We start from the raw sequence: 19,211 nt of genomic DNA, 5'->3' as shown, positions 1-19,211 counted from the left end.
GTCAAATTTGAATTCAGGTCTTTCTGACTCCAGACCCAGAGCTGTGCACCAATTAGCTGCCCCATTGTGCCTTTAGGAAGTGTGAAAATTTTCTTCAATTGGATTGGAAGGGGTAATTACTATTGGCTGCTTGAAGATTGGCCATGTCTCTAGAATAGCACATTTTAAACACTTTCCACTCGAGATCCCCTTTTCACCTGAGAAATTTTTTACACAATTCCAGATATACAAATCAAACATTTGCTGATAATAAATCATAAAGAAAATTATTTTAAAACAATATTTGGTATACATATAATTTGACCATATATTAAAGAGGAAAACAAAATTGCATACTATTGAAATAAGTGTGGTTATTTATTTTTACATGAAAAATTAAATCTTGGCAGAATAGTTGATACTTTTACTGTTACCAATTTTTTGTGGTCCCCATATTTGGTTTTGTGACCCCATATGGCATCTTGATTCACATTTTAAGAAGCTTTGCTCTAGAAAGCTCTTAAAAAGTCAGCCTATGAACTCCGTGGCCAATCTGGGCAAGACCCAAAAGCAATAGAGCAAGAATTTAGTCTCTGAGAAAGCAACTTCCACCATCTAAGAAGAATTGGGGGAGATTTCTCTTTTCTCCCTCTACTTTTGACCATGGCACTTTGCAATGAAGCTACTTACCAATAGGAGACACTGTTTCAAAGGATGTAGTGAAGAGGTGTGAAATTTGAAGATGGGAACTGAGACTTAAACTCTCCAAATGGACACAGAGAGACAGCATTCAAAGTAGGAAGCAGTTTCACAGATGGATACCTCTAAATTGAAGAAGAATAGAAAACTGACCATGAATTCAACTGAGAATTAACCTTGAAAGGAGACAGTCAATCTATGGAAAAGAACACAGAGAGAGCCCAACTCAACCAGCTGGGAAATTGCACAAGGAAGGATTAGAGTGAAGATTCTAGGAACAGAGAAAGTAATTAGGGCTTGAAGTACCTGAAATTTTAGTTTCCTTTCTCACAAGTGTTTCCTATGTGTGTGTGCATCATTACCATTATATCCTCCACGTGAATTTATAGATGACGGTGAATCTATAGGAGGGGGTGTTTTTATAACATTATTCTTAGCATGCCATTTAGTAAATTAATTTGCTTTGGGATAATTTGAGGTAAAATCTTCTGGCTGATTATTAAAGGTAAGTTCACCAATGGGACCTTTTGAGTTATTGTTTCTAGGAATGAAGGTTTACAAACTATACTAGTCAGTCCCTGGGGACCCAACCTAGAAACTTCTGAATTCAGAATTGAGCAAGGAGCTCCGTAGGTACTGCAGTATAGAACATTTTGTGACTTTGTTCACGAAAAAAAATCTAATGAAAAAGAAGTTGCAAATACCTTCATTTTACGGATGGGGAAATTAATACTCAGGAAGAAATGTAACATCTAAAGTTACATAGGAAAGAAAAGGCTGAGTTTGGACTGGAAGCCAGAATTCTCACTCTTGAGTCTAGTGTTCTTTCCACTGCTCCTACACTCTTTTAATAAGAGAAGAAATATTCCCTCCCTCCCTTTCTTTGTGTTGTACTGTTGTTGTACAGGGTGACCAAAGTGCCCTGGATTGTGAGATGGGGGCCTGAGTTTGGATCTGGCTCAGCTACTCTCTAAATAACCTTGGCAAATGTCTTCTCTTCTTTAGGTCTCAGTTTCCTCATTTGTAAAACAAAGCGCTAAACTAAGTGACCTTTAATGTTCCCAATAATTCCACATTTCATTAAGTTGTTTGCTTTATAATAATCACCCAGATTTAATTCCTTAGAATAGCAATACAACACCCTTTGCACTGTATGAAGGGATGGGGATGGGGGGGAAGGAATGGGGAGAAAGAGATCTCCTCTGCCTCCTGGAGTTAGTGGCTTCCCCATTCTTTTATCCTCACACACACACCCCACTCTCCCCAGTGGGAGAGACAGATAATTAAATCCTTGCTGGGAAGTGGATTGCTAATTTCAGCTGGAACACGAGCTGCTGAAACCTGAAACTCCTGTAGTAGGTATGAAATGCTAGGAGCCATCAAATTCCCTTTCAAGTAGTACATCATTTAAAAATCAATAACCAAATACTATGCTCTCCTCCGAAGACTCCCCTGTTAAAACCCTCATTCTATTTGGAGAGGCATAAAAGGCTGACATTTGTTCCATCTTTCTGATGAGGCTGGTAGATTCCCCCCATCTCAGTGCAATCTCAGCACTGTATAATAAACATGTAGTGAGGACAGAGCTAGGTTCAAATTCTGACTGGAACACCCACAAATTTCTGCACACAGTAATTCTTTAATGTTCACTGAATGAATGGACAACACTGGGAGAGAGGAAGTGCAAATTTGATCACAATTTACATTCTTTTTACAAGCCTTTAAAGGTTTACAGAGCACTTCCTTCATATCCCTTGGAGGTAGGAGTGGCAGTATAGTTAGCCCCATTTTGTAGATGGGAAAAATGAGTCTCAGTAACATTTGTGGAGGGTAAATTGTATCCAGAGTTGGAATAATAATGAGTTTATATGCATTTTAAAAAAATTTTAATAGCCTTTTATTTACAGGTTATATGGATGGGTAACTTTACAGCATTGACAATTGCCAAGCCTCTTGTTCCAATTTTTCCCCTCCCCCCCTCACCCAGATTACCATCTAGATAGTAGATGATCAGTAGATGTTAAATATATTAAAATATAAATTAGATACACAATAAGTGTACATGACCAAACCGTTATTTTTATGCATATTTTCTTAACCCTTATATAGGTTACTACAAGGATCAGGAGATTATACTGAGTTGGAAGGGACCTCAGAGATGATTTCCAACATCCTCATTTTCTAAGTACCGAAACTGAACTAGATGAGATTTACCTATATTCACACAGATATTATGTAGCAAAGTCGAGATTGGGTTTTACTAAGGAGTTTTCTACTCCATCAGTGTCTTCTGCATTATTCCTATTGTAAACTCATTGAAAGTAGGAATCCTTTCATTCTTTGCATATATATTCTGAGCACCTAGCACGATGCCTGTACCATAGTAGGCGCCTGATAAATGCCTGTGGGTTGTCAATCTGCTCGAAGAAACCAAGTGATTTAATCAATCATTTACAGGAATTATCTTTAGTAAAATTCGAATTCTGCTCTTACCGGATTCCCAAAAACTGTTTCTCCTACGCTAGAGATAAGGGTGATTGATTTAATGTGATTTATTATTAGTCTAAGCTTAATATAGCTTGATATTTATGTGTGTATATATACATACATACATATGTGTGTGTGTGCTTTAAAAAGCCCATCCGGGTGAGGGGGCCAGCCTTTCCCACTGCAGGCGCGCGTACCTCCCATCGCCACCCCGCTGACCCCACCTCTCCCCCAGCCTCCTCCCTTCAGAGCCCGGAGTCCGTCCACAGCTGAGCAGCCGCCGTGTTTGTGTCTTTAAAGCGGCTCACCCGGTGCCTTGCTTTACACTGCGATGTGGGCGTGGTAAAAAAAAAAAATCGCGTTGGAAACCCGGGGCAAAAGCAGTTTCCTGCCTTTTTAGAGCCCCAAACAGCTGGGTTGTTTTTTTGGAAAGTGTCTCTGTGTGTGTGAGCGAGACAGAGACAGGCACACAGACAGCGCGAGCCGACCGTGGCCGTGGCCGTGGGTCTGCGCGAGCCTCTGGCGGCAGCTGTGAGCAGAACGGGCTGGGACGCGGCGCGCTCAGCGCCCCTCAGCCGCAGCAGGGAAGGTTCAAGCCGCGGCCCGGGTAGTGGGCTTGCTCTGGACGTGCTAAAAGGCGGCAGAGCCTTGGGGCTGCTCAGACCTTCACCCCGACAGCTCCCGGGGGCCGCTCCAGGCCGCCGACTGCGAGTGGATCGTGACTGGTGAATGCCCCTGGCCGGGGGCTACGGCAGATACAGCCCCCCTCGGGTGCCTGGGCGAAGATGAGCGGCGGTGGGGAGGTGGTGTGTGCCGGCTGGCTGAGGAAGTCACCCCCGGAGAAGAAGTTGAGGCGCTATGTAAGTCCGGCAGGAACCGGAGGGAAGCGGTGGGAGCCGGCTTGGGGCCGGGGGTTTGGGGTGGATGCTGGGGAGGGGGCTGGGAGCCGCCCCAGGGGGGACTGTTTCTTGCCATTCCCTGGGCAGTGCTCTGGGCCGCTAGCGCTTGACGCTGCGGGGCAGGGCTGGAGCCAGGGGATTGCCCGGGTCCCTGGGAGTCCGGGGGACCGGGACCGGGGTGGTGGTGGGGGAGTGCGGAACGCACGGATGGACGTCTCGGGGAGTCAGGCTCCACGGGCTGGCGGGAGAAACTGCGGGAGCCTGGAGGAGCTGAAGGCCGGCGGGGAGGGGGGGGAGGAGAACTACTACTTCCCCAGCCCCATTAGCGGGGCGGGAAAGCTGCCGGGAGGAATTCGTGCTAATGGAGCGTGAAAGTGAAAGCCAAGAAATTAAAATGGGACTTGGCTGGGTCGGGGTCGTGGCTTCCCCAGGCCGGTCCCTAGCCGGCTCTCTCCGGGAAGCCTGTGAGCACACCTGCCGCAGGTGCACAGGAGAAAGCAAACAGGCGAGGAGGAGGGGTGTGCCTGAGAAAGGGGGGAGGCTGGGGCTGCTAGGAAGAGGTGACCCATCGATCCCCGCTGGTCCAGAGGGGGCCATTCTTGTTGGTTTGCGTATATCTATGTATATATTAGTGTGGGGGCGAGGAGGAGGAAGAGGAGAAGGGGTCGCCCTTTTAGGCGTCTCAGTGGCAAACACGTACGGTATTGAAGTTGTTATTTACGGGGTTTGGAGAGAGAGAGCGAGAGTTGATTCCCGCGGGCTGAGAGATCTTAAATAGCCCTAAGTGGAGTGGATGGAGCTTCCAGAGAAGAAGGGGGGTGGGGTGGGGAAAGCCGAGTGGATGGTGGAAGTCACTGGGTGGGGGCAAGGTTTGGGGAGAAGGGCCAAGTCCAGGTTCGAGATAGGGCAGCAGCAGGAATAGGTCACCTTTGGTCGCGCACCCTTGGCCCCTTTCTCCCTTTCTTGACGCTGCTCCTCTGGGGTCTAAGTGGGTTATTCTGTGTCCCTTGCCATCCGCGAAGGGAACGTCACCATCGCATGTGCACAACTTGTATCAAGTGACTCATTTGTTTTCTCCTTTTTGCCTTAGTCTGTTTCCCAGACACACGCTGTCCCTCCCCCTTCCTGATGGTGACACTGCAGTTTGTCCGCTCAAACCGGCCGGGGTTTTATGGTTGCAAGCCCCGGGTAGCTCAGGGAGAGAGATCAAGGTTCTCGGTTGCCAGGTGGTGTTAGCTGACAGAGCTTATTGAAATTACTGAGGCGGCCTCTTGGAGGGAGGACAGAGAATGAGACGGAGCAAGCCTACCTGCTTAGCTAGAGACTGAGAACCTGGAAGCGCCGAAAGCCTTTCGAACGATCGTCCAATGCCCCAAACCCTATCCGAAGAATACTAACGTTCGAGTGGTTGGGGATGCAAGCGTGTGCCATTCGGTGGCAAGATCTGGGATGTCTGAAGCAGAGGTCTTAGCTAGAGATGCTTTCAGGGGGATGCTTTGTCTATCATCTCCGGAGGTGATCCCTGCTTCCCTCAACAGCATTATTCTGAAACCCGCTTGGAAGTCCATCCGAAACCCATTCCTACTCCCTCCAGCTTTCATCTCGGTCTTCTTCCTCCCGAAAGGAGTTGCACCAGTAATCGGGTCTCCTTGAAGTCACTCCCACAGGCTAGAGAAAGAGAGAGAGAAAAAGGGAGAGAGAGATTGCCTTCCAGCTGCATTGCATCTAGGGAACTGTGTATAGACCCGGCCCACTGTCAGCTGTGAGCAGTGGCTGGCGGTCCTTTTGGGGACTGGTGGAGGGGAGGGGGAAGCTTACCAGAGTTTCCTGTCTTGGATTTCCAGATCAGAACCAAGTGAGTTCTGGCCTTTGGACTGAGGAAATGACTTTTTGTTTTTCAAAGGAAGTTTTTGTCCTCTGTTTTCAAATGTTTGTTAGGTCATGGCTGGGGAAGGCTTGGGGAATCAGAATTGGGGTGGTAAAGGGTAGATTCCCTCGTCAGATGGGCTTTAGAGGATCATGAGATTGGAAGTGGTTTTAGAGAAAATCATGTAATCCAATCCTCTCTACTCCTTTTAAGGTATTTAGCATATTCTAATTAGTATTGGAGTTATCCCCATTATTTTCATCTCTATTCAATTGTAAGTACTTTGAGGACAGAAATTTTGCTTTCAGTCTTATCTGCACAAGGTCTTGCAGGTGTTTATATGGATTTTATTTTTATGAACTCAGAAAAATTAATCAGAAAGTATTATGATTTCTTCTTTAGAGGTAAAACTTTCCCCTCTTTCCAGTTCACTGAGAAACTCCTGTGAAGATTCCTCCCCCCCCTCCCAAAGAGAGACACCTGCCTAAATTTACCAGCAAAAGAAGTTCCTTAACTAGCTGGGATGGGGTGGGTGGATCTAAAATCTCCCAGAGATGTTGTAGCCCTTCTGGGAAAACAATAACAGAAAGAAAAGTATACTGTAAAAGTTTGAACCTGTTCTAAGGAAGTTTGTTTCAAAGTCTTGCTACTGAAGCTTCTTGTTGATTTGTGAAGGCTGTATCTTAGACTCCCCTTGGGACTTTTATCTTGGCAGCCATGGGTGGAAGTCAGAAAGCTTTTAAGTGCCTACTGTTTGCAGGGCTTTAGGATAAGCATTAGAGGAAGAAAAGCAAAATTAATGACAAAATTTTAGTTTCTGTCCTTAAGGAGCCAGAATTCTAATGGGGGAGAAAACATGCAAATACCATGAACAAACAAGGAATATCAGAAAATCTCTGGTGGAATGGCACTAAGCTAGGGTTTAAGTGAGGGGAGGAAAGTACTTTGATGCCTTTTAGTTCAAAGTAACTACTCTTTTTAGCTGTCAGATCTAAGGCCTTCATCTGTTTAAGGTACTTGCTAATGTCATTCAGTGCTAAGTAACTTGATTACCTTGGTCACTTAGCTAATGGGGGATTCAAATTCTGAACTCTCTATTTCCAAGCCCGGTCTCTTTAATCAGTCATGGAGTTTCTAGTCTGATCTCGCTTTACACAGTTTCTCAACTCTGATCCACCTCACCAGATTGGGGGACTAGTCTGGGTGGAGAGACTGGGTAGAAGTATAAGTAAAAACTGTTTCTCTCACAGTGGAATAGAAACTATCCAGGGGCAAAACATCATCCCCTGTTTAGCGATTCTGTAGCTTGAGGCATGTTTATGGGGTGGAGTTGCCCTTATTTCCACTTTCTTTCCCTATTTTGATAAAAACCTTGCAGACTTCTTCAGCTACCTTGCCCACATTCCTTGTTCAGTCTGCTAGAGTGGAAATCACATCAGACAGTCTGTAATTCCTGACAGATCACCCCAAACTGACTTTTATCCTCTGTAAAAACTGGCAGGGGGTGGAGTGGGGGTGAGTGGATAAAATTCTAAACTCTGTAGTCTTTTCCCTGGATTTTAACCTCTACTGAAAGGGTGACTGTGGCCTGGAGATTGTGGCTTGATCTGAATAATTAGAAGGTGGGGGCTTTCCCCTTTCTTGAGATATTCTATTGTTTGGGGGAGCATCTGAGAAGGGAGTGTTTTGGATGGTCTCGGAGGCCAAAGTATTTCAGTGGAGTGAGAGAAACACAAATAGCCACTATTACGTGGGGTGGAGGTAATTGATATTAAAGAGATTATGTTGTACTGTGCAAATATCTATAAATACACACACACACACACACACACACATATATATATATGTGTGTATATATATATATATATATATATATGAAACAACATACAGTGATCCTGGGAAGTAGGTACTATTATTATGTCCCTAAGGAAATTGAGGCAGAGGGAGAGGTTAAGTAACCTGCCCAGGTTCACAAAGCTAGTAAATGTGCTGTGTTAAGTGCTGAGTATATAAAGAATAAAAGCAGGATCAAAAGCAGCTTACATTCTAATGAAGGAGACAACATCCAAATATCTACAGACTTGTGGCATATAAACTATATAAATAAAAGATCATCTTAGGGGGAAAGCACTAGCTTGGGGAGAAGAGGAAATATGAGGAAAAGATTGTTGCAGAAAGGGGAGAGTAGTTGAGTTTATTCTTGGAGAAAGGCGTGGAAGGGGGAGGGTTTATCATTAAAGAAATCTAGCCAGCAAGGGAAAAATAAGCAATTACATAGTATTTACTATATGGTGGGCATATGCTTAGTGCTTTTTACAAATATTATTTGATCCTCATAGCAACCTTGATATGTAGATATTGTTATTATCTCTCCTTTGTTCTTCAAGAGTCATGACATCAGGGAGGTGTTGCCATGACCTGCAAAAGAGTTGGATTTAAATGAGGGGGGCGCTGTGCAGAGTCACCTGCCACACTCTCCTTCAGAGCCTTCAGGGTCCAGTGGCAAGATAGAGATCAGGTTGACTGGACTTGGCCCTGAAGGCAGTGGGAGAGCTTGGCCTTTTTAACTTAAGATTTTTAACAGGTTTCAGTTTGACTGAGACAATTACCCATTCAGTGATTAAGGCAAGGTAAGAAATGAGGCAAAGAATGGCCCATTATACCTCAATAAAAAAATATAAAATCCAATTGGAGAAAAGACTAAATGGGATTTCTGACCAAAAACAGAAAGGTTGCTATTTACATTATCTCTGAGGCAGTCAGGACCCAAACAATGACCAGATGGGGCTTGGACTGTGACCTGTTGTTGGCTGAGCCTGAGTGATTTGGGTTTAAGGTATAGTCCTTATGAAAGAAATCTAGTCTGTAAATCCCCATCTTGTGGGGTTTCAGCAGTCAAAATTTACATTCCTTTAGGCAGAGAATCCACAGTTAGTGTATGATACCTGAGTCAGAGGAGAGAAAAGGATTGGAGAAGGTATAGGAAGTGAGTGGAGGTGGAAAGAGAAAAAAGGAGCTGTATTGCCCAACTGGAAATGGCCACTTGGGTCCCCAGTGGGACAGTTTATCTGGATTATTGTTGTTTATCCTTAGTTCTCAAGAAGATCATGGCATCCGAAGTTGTGACCCCTATGCCCAAGGCAGTTCTAAGACAATATACCTTGCAGAGAAGATACTGACTTCACGGAGTAGTTTGCTCCCCTGGGAGTTCCTTTTAGAGTCAAATCACAGTTCTAGTCTCTATCCCTCTCCTTGCTGTGGCTTTAAAATAAATTTTGTATTTCTTCACTGTTTCCACTAAGACTGAATTTCCTTGATGTTTCTTCATCATCCCTGTTCTTCAGTTCCTCCTCTCACTGTATGGAAAAGTGAACATTTCAGGAAAGTGGTAATTAGTTTCTCATACTTTTGTGAGTGAGGTCCTGAGGGCCAATCTGCTTCTAGTCTATGGACCAAATAGTAATAAACAATGATGTTTGAATAGCTCCAGCTGCAATAGATGTGTGTTATGCTTATGTGTGTAATACTACCCCTTGGGATGGAAGAATATTGACTTATTTCTACCTTAAATTTGTGTACCACTAAACAGCTTTCGTGTGCATTAGTTTATTTGTTCCTGCCAAACTATAAGGTGGAGGTAGTACAGGATTTTTTTTTTTATTTTTTTCTATGAAGAACCCACAGTTCCCCCCAGAGATAGAATGACTTGTTCTGAATTATCTAATTAGCTGGTGGGAGATCTGAGATTGGAAGACAGCCCTTAGTATATCACCTGCCTTTTCCAGGGCCTATCTTTCCAACTCTGTGGAGATCTTAGACACATTGATAAGTGTTTAGTCTCTTTAAGGCCTAAATGTAGAAAATGGCCTTTTTGCAGATAGCTAAGACTTGTGTAAGTACGAAAGAAAGATTGATTTGGAAATTTTTAAACCAGTGAAATAAATATCATCATTATCACCATCCCACTATGATACTTAAAATCCTGTGCCTATTTTGTCTATTTTACCTATTTTAAACTTGAAAGTTCTAAAAATAAATTTCACTTCTGTAGTTTAAATGCCAAAAACTAGTTTTTTAAAATGTTAATTATTTTTCTAGCTCAGGTAATTTTAAGAAGTGCTGCCACACTTATTGACAATATTAAGGTCTTAAGTAAAGTTTTCCTTTTGTATTTTGGTTATATCCAATCTATAAGCCTGAATGTAGATTGGTTTCTGTGAATTTTCTTTAACTTCTAAAATAATAAATATCTAGGAGATAGGGATTTGAATTGGGATTTCTCTAGTCTAAAGAACTCTCTTCACCAATGAGGTTCAGCACCTTCAAGGTAACTGGGAGTTGCCTAGAGCATTGGGAAGCTAAGATCATATAGCTAGTATGTGTCAGACAGAACTTCGACCCAAATCTTTGGGATTTTGAAGGTAGTTTTCTATCCAGTGTGTCATTGGTACCTTCTCAGCATATGTTATATGATATTATTACAAGAAAATTCTGAGACAGGTGGTATAACAGGCAGGGGTAATGGCAGAGATTACCTAGTCTTGTCCCTGGTCTGCAGGACAATCTGGCATGTTAGACAGGCCAGATGCCCTCAACCGCAGGGATGATGCTTGAATTGGACAGTGAATGTTATTTGTAGTTAATTATAAAACTTCTGATTTCTTGAACTTATTTAAGGTTCAGTTCTACATTTTGTTTTGTATTTGCTGAGTTGTTAAGCTTAAAATTTTTTTTCTAAATCTATTCTTGAGCAAAATTTTTTGTTTGCTCTATGTCCACAGATTCTGTTCAAAGCAGAAAATATAGCAACAAACTAAATACCTGATCCTGACATGAGGCATTTGTAATCTACAGAGGAGACGAAACAGACAATTATATGAGATGGCATTTGATGAGTACATACTGGGCCAAGCAAAGGTGTTGAGGGAAATCTTGGAGAAGGGGAGATTGCTTACAGAGGAAAGGTGCCTCCTGAAATAGGCCATGAAGGGAGGGTTTTGGCTTAAGAGAGGTAGAAATGAGAAAAAGTTAGTTCCTTGTAGACAACATCGGGGAGTCAGAGCACATAGATGAGAAAAGGAACATGACTCTTGTGTGATCTGGGTTGCAGAGTGAATAAACAGTAGTTGTGTGATTGTTTCTGAAGGACAGGATTCCTGATCTCCCCTAATACAGGCTGCTTGTGCAAGTAATCTTGAAAGAATGCAATTCCATCCCCATATATTCATGGCCTGTTTGAGCGTAAAAGATCATTCAGTCTAGCCCTCTCATTAGATGAAGATACTGGAGTCCAGAAGAGATCCCACAACAATTAGGGGAAGGTCTGGGATTTGGACTTGGGTCTTTTTCCAACACCCTTATCAGTCCTGCCATCCTCACCATTGGCCATCTTGCAGTGGAGGATCTGACTTCCTCCTCTGATGGAGAACACAGCCTCAAGGAGCCTACTCCTGATCAGAATACATTGCCCACATTTTGTCCCTGATCATGACAAAAATTGTAAACTTGGAAAGGAACAAGTCTCCTCTTGGTAAACTTCCCCAACCCCAGGGTCATTCCAGGGCAGAGAGGGGAGGAGTGGATTGGAGATCCCAGTGCTTTTAATTGTTATGTAAGTTTTCCCTGTGGTGGCTTAGGACCAGGGGAAGTAAAGATGGAGAGAGCCGGAAAGGAGGCCTTCACTGTTCACTTAATAAAGTTGCTTTGAAGCTGCCGATCTATCTGATTTAATTCCTTTGAGCAAAGCCATACTGGCTGGCCTTTTACCAGCTATGCTATGCTAGGGAGACAACCAGAGACTACAAGAAAGAAGATCTACTTGAGACTGAGGAGACTTGGATTGCCTCCGTGGAGGGGTTGTGAGGACAGCTGGACAAGTCCCTTACCTCTCTGGGTCTCAGTCTCTTCACTTAGAAAATGGGACTAATATACTACTTAGCTACTAAAGTTGTCAGGAGGATCAGGTGAGACTGTGTGTAAAGTGTTATTAGAGAGGCAGTTAACACCCCGGAATACACTGGATTCGAGTCTGAAATATACTGGACATGTCACCAAAAGTAGCAGAGAAGGTGCCAAATTGGTACAGGGGGTTTCCTCATCTGGAAGTTACCTATGGGAGTAAAAATCTCTGTTCATATTCCTATTATTATCATTGCAAATTTTATCACTATTCTTGTGTTCATTACTATGCTAAGGACTGTAAGCAATAAATGGAAGTTCCTTATCCATGGAGCTTTAACTAGGAATCTTACATCTAGGTATGTAAGTGGTTTCTGGTATTCAATGATAGCCGAAATCTAGCCCCTGCCCTGAGGTTTTGAGAAGGAAGGTGGGTCCCAGGAAAAAGGGTGTCCTATAACAAGATGGATGGAGAGGCCCAGGGAGGACATCAGAGAAGAAAATCTAATGTAGTGGGCAAAGCCATATTCTCCTGAACAAGCCAATTATAAATCAACCCTATGATAGGAAATGTTTTTTTCCTCCTTGAGTGATAGAGATGATATGATACCAATTCGGATTTCTGTAATGCTTCCAGAACCCCTTAAAATTACAGTCTACTGAGAAGAGACATACAAATTGGGTTATTCCCCTTTTACAGTAGATTGAGACTTTTAGAAGCATAATCCTCTTGTTCAAGGTTACATATATAATAAATGACTAAGCTTCAAGTAAGCAGTAGCTCCAAAGAAATATGAGATGCACAAATTTAGAGACATCTTCAACCCAAATACTCATGTGGACTATTATTTGTGCAAACCTGTGGTAGAACCTTCAGAACTCATATTGGTCTAATCAGCCACAGTTGTACCTTGTGTCCAACACAGTCATGTTATTTTGTTCTTTCTCTAGAATTGAAGGGCAACAACCAACCAAACTGCAAAGCAATTGACTCTAAATCTACTTGTTTTTTATGCTATCTGGGAGACATCACTATTGTCTATGTCTCACCAATCATCAACCATCTATGATTGTGAGATGGTGACTACAGAGCAGGTCTCAGAATATCAGGTCCTGCCTCTGGCATACTGTGATCCTGCTCTCTGACTTTTATTGGTAAAGATAATACCAATTATCTCAGGGGAGGGGGGGGAAGGAGGTCTAGCATCTATTCCTAAACCCCTATTCTCAGTGCCAGCCACTATGCTAGACGCTGGGGGCACAGAGATAAAAAATACTACATGAATTTATACCTTCCCAGTAGCAACAAAACATACGTGTATAAAAGTGTGCAAGTAATTTCAGGAGGGATGGAGGGGGAGCAGGAAAGGCTGTAGTGAAAGTTGGTGCTCACATACTCCTGAAGGAAATAAAGGGGGTAAAGGTGAAGATGGAGTGTGTTGGGTGTGGGGAGGGGCAACCGACACAAAGACACAGAGATGGGGAATGAACTGGACCATAGCCTTGGAGGAGGGGAGTCTTAAAAAATTGGGGTCAGATTGTGAAGGACTTTAAATGATAAGTAGGAGTGGGTTTCAGGAGTTAAAGTCTGAGTTTGTGAAATTGGAAGGTTGGTGATAAAGCCCTGGACTAAAATACAGAAGTTTAGAAGAGAGGTGGATTTTGGGGAGAAGGTAGTGATAATGACTTTTGTTTTAGACTTGTTGATTTGAGATCAATTAATCAACATTTATTTATTAAGTGTTTTCTGTGTGCTGACTGTTAGGGATACAAAAAAGAAGCAACAAGGCAGCCCTGCCCTCAGGCAATCCACAGCCTAATGGGAAAAACAATAAAAAAAAAAAATCAAATATATACAAAGCAATCTATATGCAGGATAAATAGAAAATAATTAACAGAGGAGGGCACTGGAGTTAGAAGGTAGCATTTTAGTTGGATTTTAAAGGAAGCCAAGGAAACCTGTAGGTAGAGATGAGTAAAGAGAGTGCTCCTGGCATGGGGGTTATCCAGAAAAAATGTCCAGAGATGAGAGATGGAGTATCTTTTTCAGGGAACTGCCAGGAGGCTGATGTTAACTGGATCCAAGAGTACATGGCAGGGAGTGAGGAATGGGTGCAGCCTGGAAGGGTAGGAAGGGGCTAGGTTGTGAAGAACTTTGAATGCTAGACAAGATTTTGTATTTGATCCTGGAGATAATGGGGATCCATTGGAGCTTAGTGAGTAGGAGATGGCATGGTTGAACTTAAACTTTAGGAAAATCACTGGCAGCTGAGTGGAGATACTTCTGGGACTTTTAGTTTGGTAAAAAATAGCGCTCAGGAGAAACTAAGGCTGGGAGTCATTTGTATGGAGATGATAAAACTCTTGGGATTTTTTTTTTCTTTTTTACTTTTTGCCTTAAACCAAACTAAAAGAACAGTACTATGGAATTTAGAAAACTTTCTCTAGAAACTTAGACATATTTAGATCAGAGTTATCATCAGGTGGCTCAGCACTCACAGCACCCTGGAGTGCCACAGATTAAAATGTAGTTCCTGTCTAATGTTAACGTATTAATAAAAAATATATAAATTTTTATTGTTCTTTTTTTTTTCTAATATTGTATGTGGCCTTCTGAGTTTGATACCACAGCCCTTGTCCATTGCATTAGCCTTGAGAGCTGAAAAACATCCATTTAGGAGGAAGCACCTCCTACCAATATCACACTTCTCACCTGGCTGCGCTACTTTTGTGTATTGTCTTACCTTGTAAGCTTCTTTAAGTCAAGGGGCTTTTTTTTTTTTTTTATACTGTGGCATCTTTACTGCTAAGCATTGTACCTGGCACAGAGTTGATTGACTGTTTTCCAGTGCTACCTTGTATCCCTTTTTGTAAATAATGAAGGCTCTGGAAGAGGGAGTGATTTGCTGATGAATACAAAATTGTATAATGGTAGGAGATTTATCACCACCTAATCCTATTGTATGGGTGAGTAGGGGAGTAGGGTGAGATGGGGAGTGGGGGTGGGAAGAGGACGCTGGAGGTTGGAAAGAGGGGGAAGGGACAAGCTTTTCTATAATATTTCCAAGTGGTCATTCAGTCTTTTCTTAAAGATATCTAAAAACAAACTTCCTCCCGTCCCCCTCCAGAGACAAGATGTTTCATTTTGGGATAGCTCCTTTTGTCAAGTTGTTTTCCTTAATATTAAATGTAAATTTTCCTCAATGCAACTTCTATCTATTCTTCCTAATAGTGCTTCCTGGGAAAAATAGAACAAATCTAATCCTTAGGACAGTTTGGTCCCTTAAAATATTTGAGGACAACTAGTATATGTTCTCCTGGCCCAGTTCATTTAATATACACAAAGACAAAGAGCCCTAGTTGGTCCTCTATGGACATTCTAGATTATCAACGTTATTTCCAAAATACAGTACCCAGAAATGAGAATGATCTTCCAAATACCATCTGATCTTGGGCAGAGCGCAGGTTGTCTCATCGCCTTATTCCTGTAAACTGCTTCTCTTAATTTCACAGGTCAAGTCAACAAGCATTTTAAGGAATTATTATGTGCCAAGTGCATATTAGGTGCTAGGGAATGGGGGAAAAAAGGCAAAAAATTGTTTTTTTTCCTTGCATCCAGGCTCAATCATATAGTGCCTATATCTATTCCATCTAGGTCATTTTATAGCCTAGTCTGGGATTAGAATCCAAGTCTTCTCCAATTCTAGATATGACTTTCTCATTTTAAACTGCATATTTGAGATTGTATCATTAACTTTTATTGATGTTAATATCTATTCCAGCTCATGGGACAGGCCTGAGAGGTTTAAGCTTGATCAAAGCACAAAATTTCAGACTTCTAAGACAGATCATTTTTGTCACAGGAAATTAAAAGTTTTTCCTGAAAAAAATAAGCTTGAGGGGGGAAAAAATCTAGGAGATGGGGAAAGAGACTTGATTTTATGATGAGACTCCTGAGTAACATTCACCTGGAAGGAGCATTTCCTGGGGAGGTTGTGTATGACATGGGATTTGTATATGAGGTTAAAGAGTTGTTTGGAAAACTTTCCCCTCTCTCTGAGAAACTGTCTATAAAAATGTTTTCCCAATTTTTCTGTTTTCCTTCCAACCTTGGCTACATTTGTTTTGGTTATACACACCCTTTTTAGCTTAATTTAATTGAAATTATGTTTTAAACCTTACTTTAGCACACACAAAAAAGATCCAACCTAGTAAAATGAACAGAACCAAGAGAGAATATTATATAGTGACAGCATTATTATTTTAAGAACAACTTTGAGTGACTGTCATTTTGATAATTATAAGTATCTAAATTAACAATAAAGGACAACAAAATTAACAATGAAGGAAGATGCTATCTGCATCCAGATTAAAAACTGACAATATAGAATAGTCATACACACACACATATTTGTGTTTAATGGTAGCCATCTGAGCTCAGGCAGGAGGATGGAAGAAAAAAAAAGACAAAAATAAATTTAATGATAATTTTATATATTTAAAAGGAACAGCAAATTATACATAATAGATTTACAGTGTCATGTGCAATTATCTTTTTATTCTATTACATTATAGATGTGCTTGTTTGATTTCTAAAGTTAAAAATAAAATTAAAAAAATTTAAAAACAAAAACTTCTGCCTTCTGTGCAGTAAACTCTTTTGTTGTGTATGGGAAAAAATACGTCCCAGTCTGAAGGAGAAAGAGCTTCTATGTGGCCAATTGTCGTACTGAAGAGTTATACCTTGGTGATCATAGGAATTGTAGGGTTTAGAGCTCTCATTTTACTGAGATCTACAATGTTTTGGAAATGTCTTGACCAAGGTGACACCATTAGCTGTGATTTGAATCCATATCCTTTCTTTCCAAATCCAGTACTCTTTCCATTGCCAAAGTGATTTTTAACTAGATTTCCATAACTGCATTTCATCATGATTGATCTCCTTTGTAATCTAAAGTTTTTTTTTTAATTTTATATACTTAAAAGTATTATTCTGAGAAAGGTGTCCATAGACTTTAACAGACTACAAAAGGGATTTCCATGAGACACACAAAAATTAAGAATCCTTGGTCTAATCCACTCCCTTCTTGTTTTAAAGACTAGAAAAGAGTTATGTAGTGGAGCCAGAACTTCAGACAGTCTGACATATAGTGGAAAAAATACTTGAGCTGAGGTCAAAGGACCTGGTTGGGAACCACACTGTGCTCCTTGGTGCTCTGGCTTCCTGTGCTTCCACATCCCCTCTGAAAAAAAGAGGGAGTTGGTTTCTAAATTCCATGGCCCTTGACCCATTGTTGGGAATATATCCTGAGATAAGAAGCAAGAAAGCCGTACAAAGATCTTCATATTTATTAGATTAGATTAAAATTGTATATGTAATTAAAACTAACTAAAGCAATCTAAATAGTTGAGAAATAATTGTGATAAGTGAATGTAATAGAATGCTGTGATATCACTAAGTCAGATATGTCTCAGGAATATAAAAGGATTTGGAAGAACTTTTAGAAAATAATGTGAAATAAAAAAAAGCTGACCTAGAAGAGAGGAATAAAGGCCCAGGAAGACACTTGCTCTATCATCTTGGGCCAGTCACAACTTTGTTTGCCTTAGTTTCCTCATCTATAAAATGAATTGGAGAAAGAAATGACAAAAAAAACTCAATATTTTTGCCAAAAAACTCATAAATGGGGTCACGAAGAACCATATACTACAAAAAGAACTGAACAAAAAAGACCATATAAGACGAAAAATGAATAGAAATAGACAAAAAATGCTAATGGAGACTTGGAAACTCAGGATAATTTAAGCAGTGAAATGATTTTAAATATAAATGGCCAATCCAGAGTCATATCCTAAGAGATGGTTGTCAAATTTTTAGCAAAATATTTAATTTTTAAAAGTAACCTAGGAGATCAGGTCTTTTATTTCTTAGTTTTAGCATCCTTTCACATTACAGATGAAAGAGGTGAGTTCTTTTTCCGAGGCAAAGGTGTATGAGATTAGATTTCAGTGCTAAGCAATCCTAATATTAGCTTCACAAAAACAAATCTAATACTTAAAATATAAAACTGAATTTGAAGCCTAGTAAATGGTATTTGGATTAATTGGCATTAGATGATCTGTGTCCCTGTACCATGCCATTTACACAAATGAAAACAAGGTCAGGAAGCATTAATTAAGCATCTACTCTGTCTAGTTACCTCGCCAAGCATTGGGGATACAAAGAAAGCCAAAATAGTCCCCCAAGTAGCTCACATTCTATTGAGGGACAGATTATACCAATTATGTATACACTCATTTATCTGTGTATACACACAGAGATACACACAGGATTTATACTTGGAAAATAGGAAATAATCAGCAGAGAAAGCCACTAACATTGAGGGGAGCTCAGCGCTATTGTTGGGAGAACTGATTGAGAGAAGCTATTGCTGCCTACTAGGACAGAAGTATGAGATCTCTGAGGCAATCAGAAGGTTTCTGTTTGAATGCTGGTTTTCTTACTCTCTGACCAGATCCAAAGAGTGTATGTTGGGAGATTGATGTTAGTTTGGTAATCTGCTCTCTGGTACAGAGCTTCATAGTATTCAACACTTTGCATTCAGAACTTGTGTGAAGGCTTAGATGGAATATTTTCAGAATTGTAGATAACTGACCCACCTGAAAATAATCGGGAACCAAAGGGATTCCAAAGGGATAAAGCTTTGGGCTTAACTACACAAAGATGGAACCCTAGGACTCAAGTTGAAATCTTTTACTTTGAGTTGAAAAATGAACCAAAGCTATTGCCCAGTGATAAGATAAGGAGGAGGAGGGGGGTCATGGTAGAGCAGCATTTCCTGTGGAAAAAAGTTTGGGGGCTGGACTGAATTGCAAACACAAAATGAGTCAATGATACATGGTGGCCATCCAAAGAGACTATTTTAGACAGCGCCGAAAGGCGTTAGTGTCCAACAAGGAAGACATTTGTCCTACTGTCCTCTGCCCTGGTTAGCCCAGCTCTGGAGCATTGGGTGCCCTTCTGAACATTAAATGTTAGGAAGAATGTTTATTAGCTTGGAGGCTTTCAGCACAATTGAAGGTACTGGAGGAGGTGCGGGGAAGAGAATGTTGGGGAGGAATTTGGAGAGAGATGGCGTATGATAGATGTCCTTAAATATTTGAAATCCGGTTTCAAGCCATGCTCTAGACTATCATTTGCTTGTCTAAAATGCTTATTTTGGTATGGGTTGTACTGGAGAAGTTCTGAGCTCACTTCCAGTTTTAAAATTTGGGGATTCTGTGATGGCCCTGCTGCTTCCTTCTTGTAAATTCTTCCCAGGGTTGTTTCCCTCTTTCCCCCCTGTATAAAGTGGGACTAAAGCAACCTTGCCTCTCCAGGG

At 41.3% G+C, this 19,211-nt stretch overlaps 1 protein-coding gene across 1 annotated transcript in view; it reads left to right on the top strand.

Annotated features, from left to right (window-relative positions):
• The first annotated feature begins 2,313 nt into the window (after window positions 1–2,313).
• GAB2 (GRB2 associated binding protein 2) overlaps window positions 2,314–19,211 on the top strand; it is a 252,651-nt gene continuing 235,753 nt past the window's right edge. Inside the window, 1 exon segment of the mRNA XM_051987210.1 lies at window positions 2,314–4,025. Within this exon segment, the coding sequence (XP_051843170.1) occupies window positions 3,951–4,025 (75 nt within the window). The 5' untranslated portion in view covers window positions 2,314–3,950.

This window comes from Antechinus flavipes, chromosome 3 (assembly GCF_016432865.1).
Source record: "Antechinus flavipes isolate AdamAnt ecotype Samford, QLD, Australia chromosome 3, AdamAnt_v2, whole genome shotgun sequence".
NCBI lineage: Eukaryota > Metazoa > Chordata > Mammalia > Dasyuromorphia > Dasyuridae > Antechinus > Antechinus flavipes.
The sequence above is the reverse complement of the archived record's forward strand: the minus strand, read 5'-3'. Positions and strand labels throughout refer to the sequence as shown.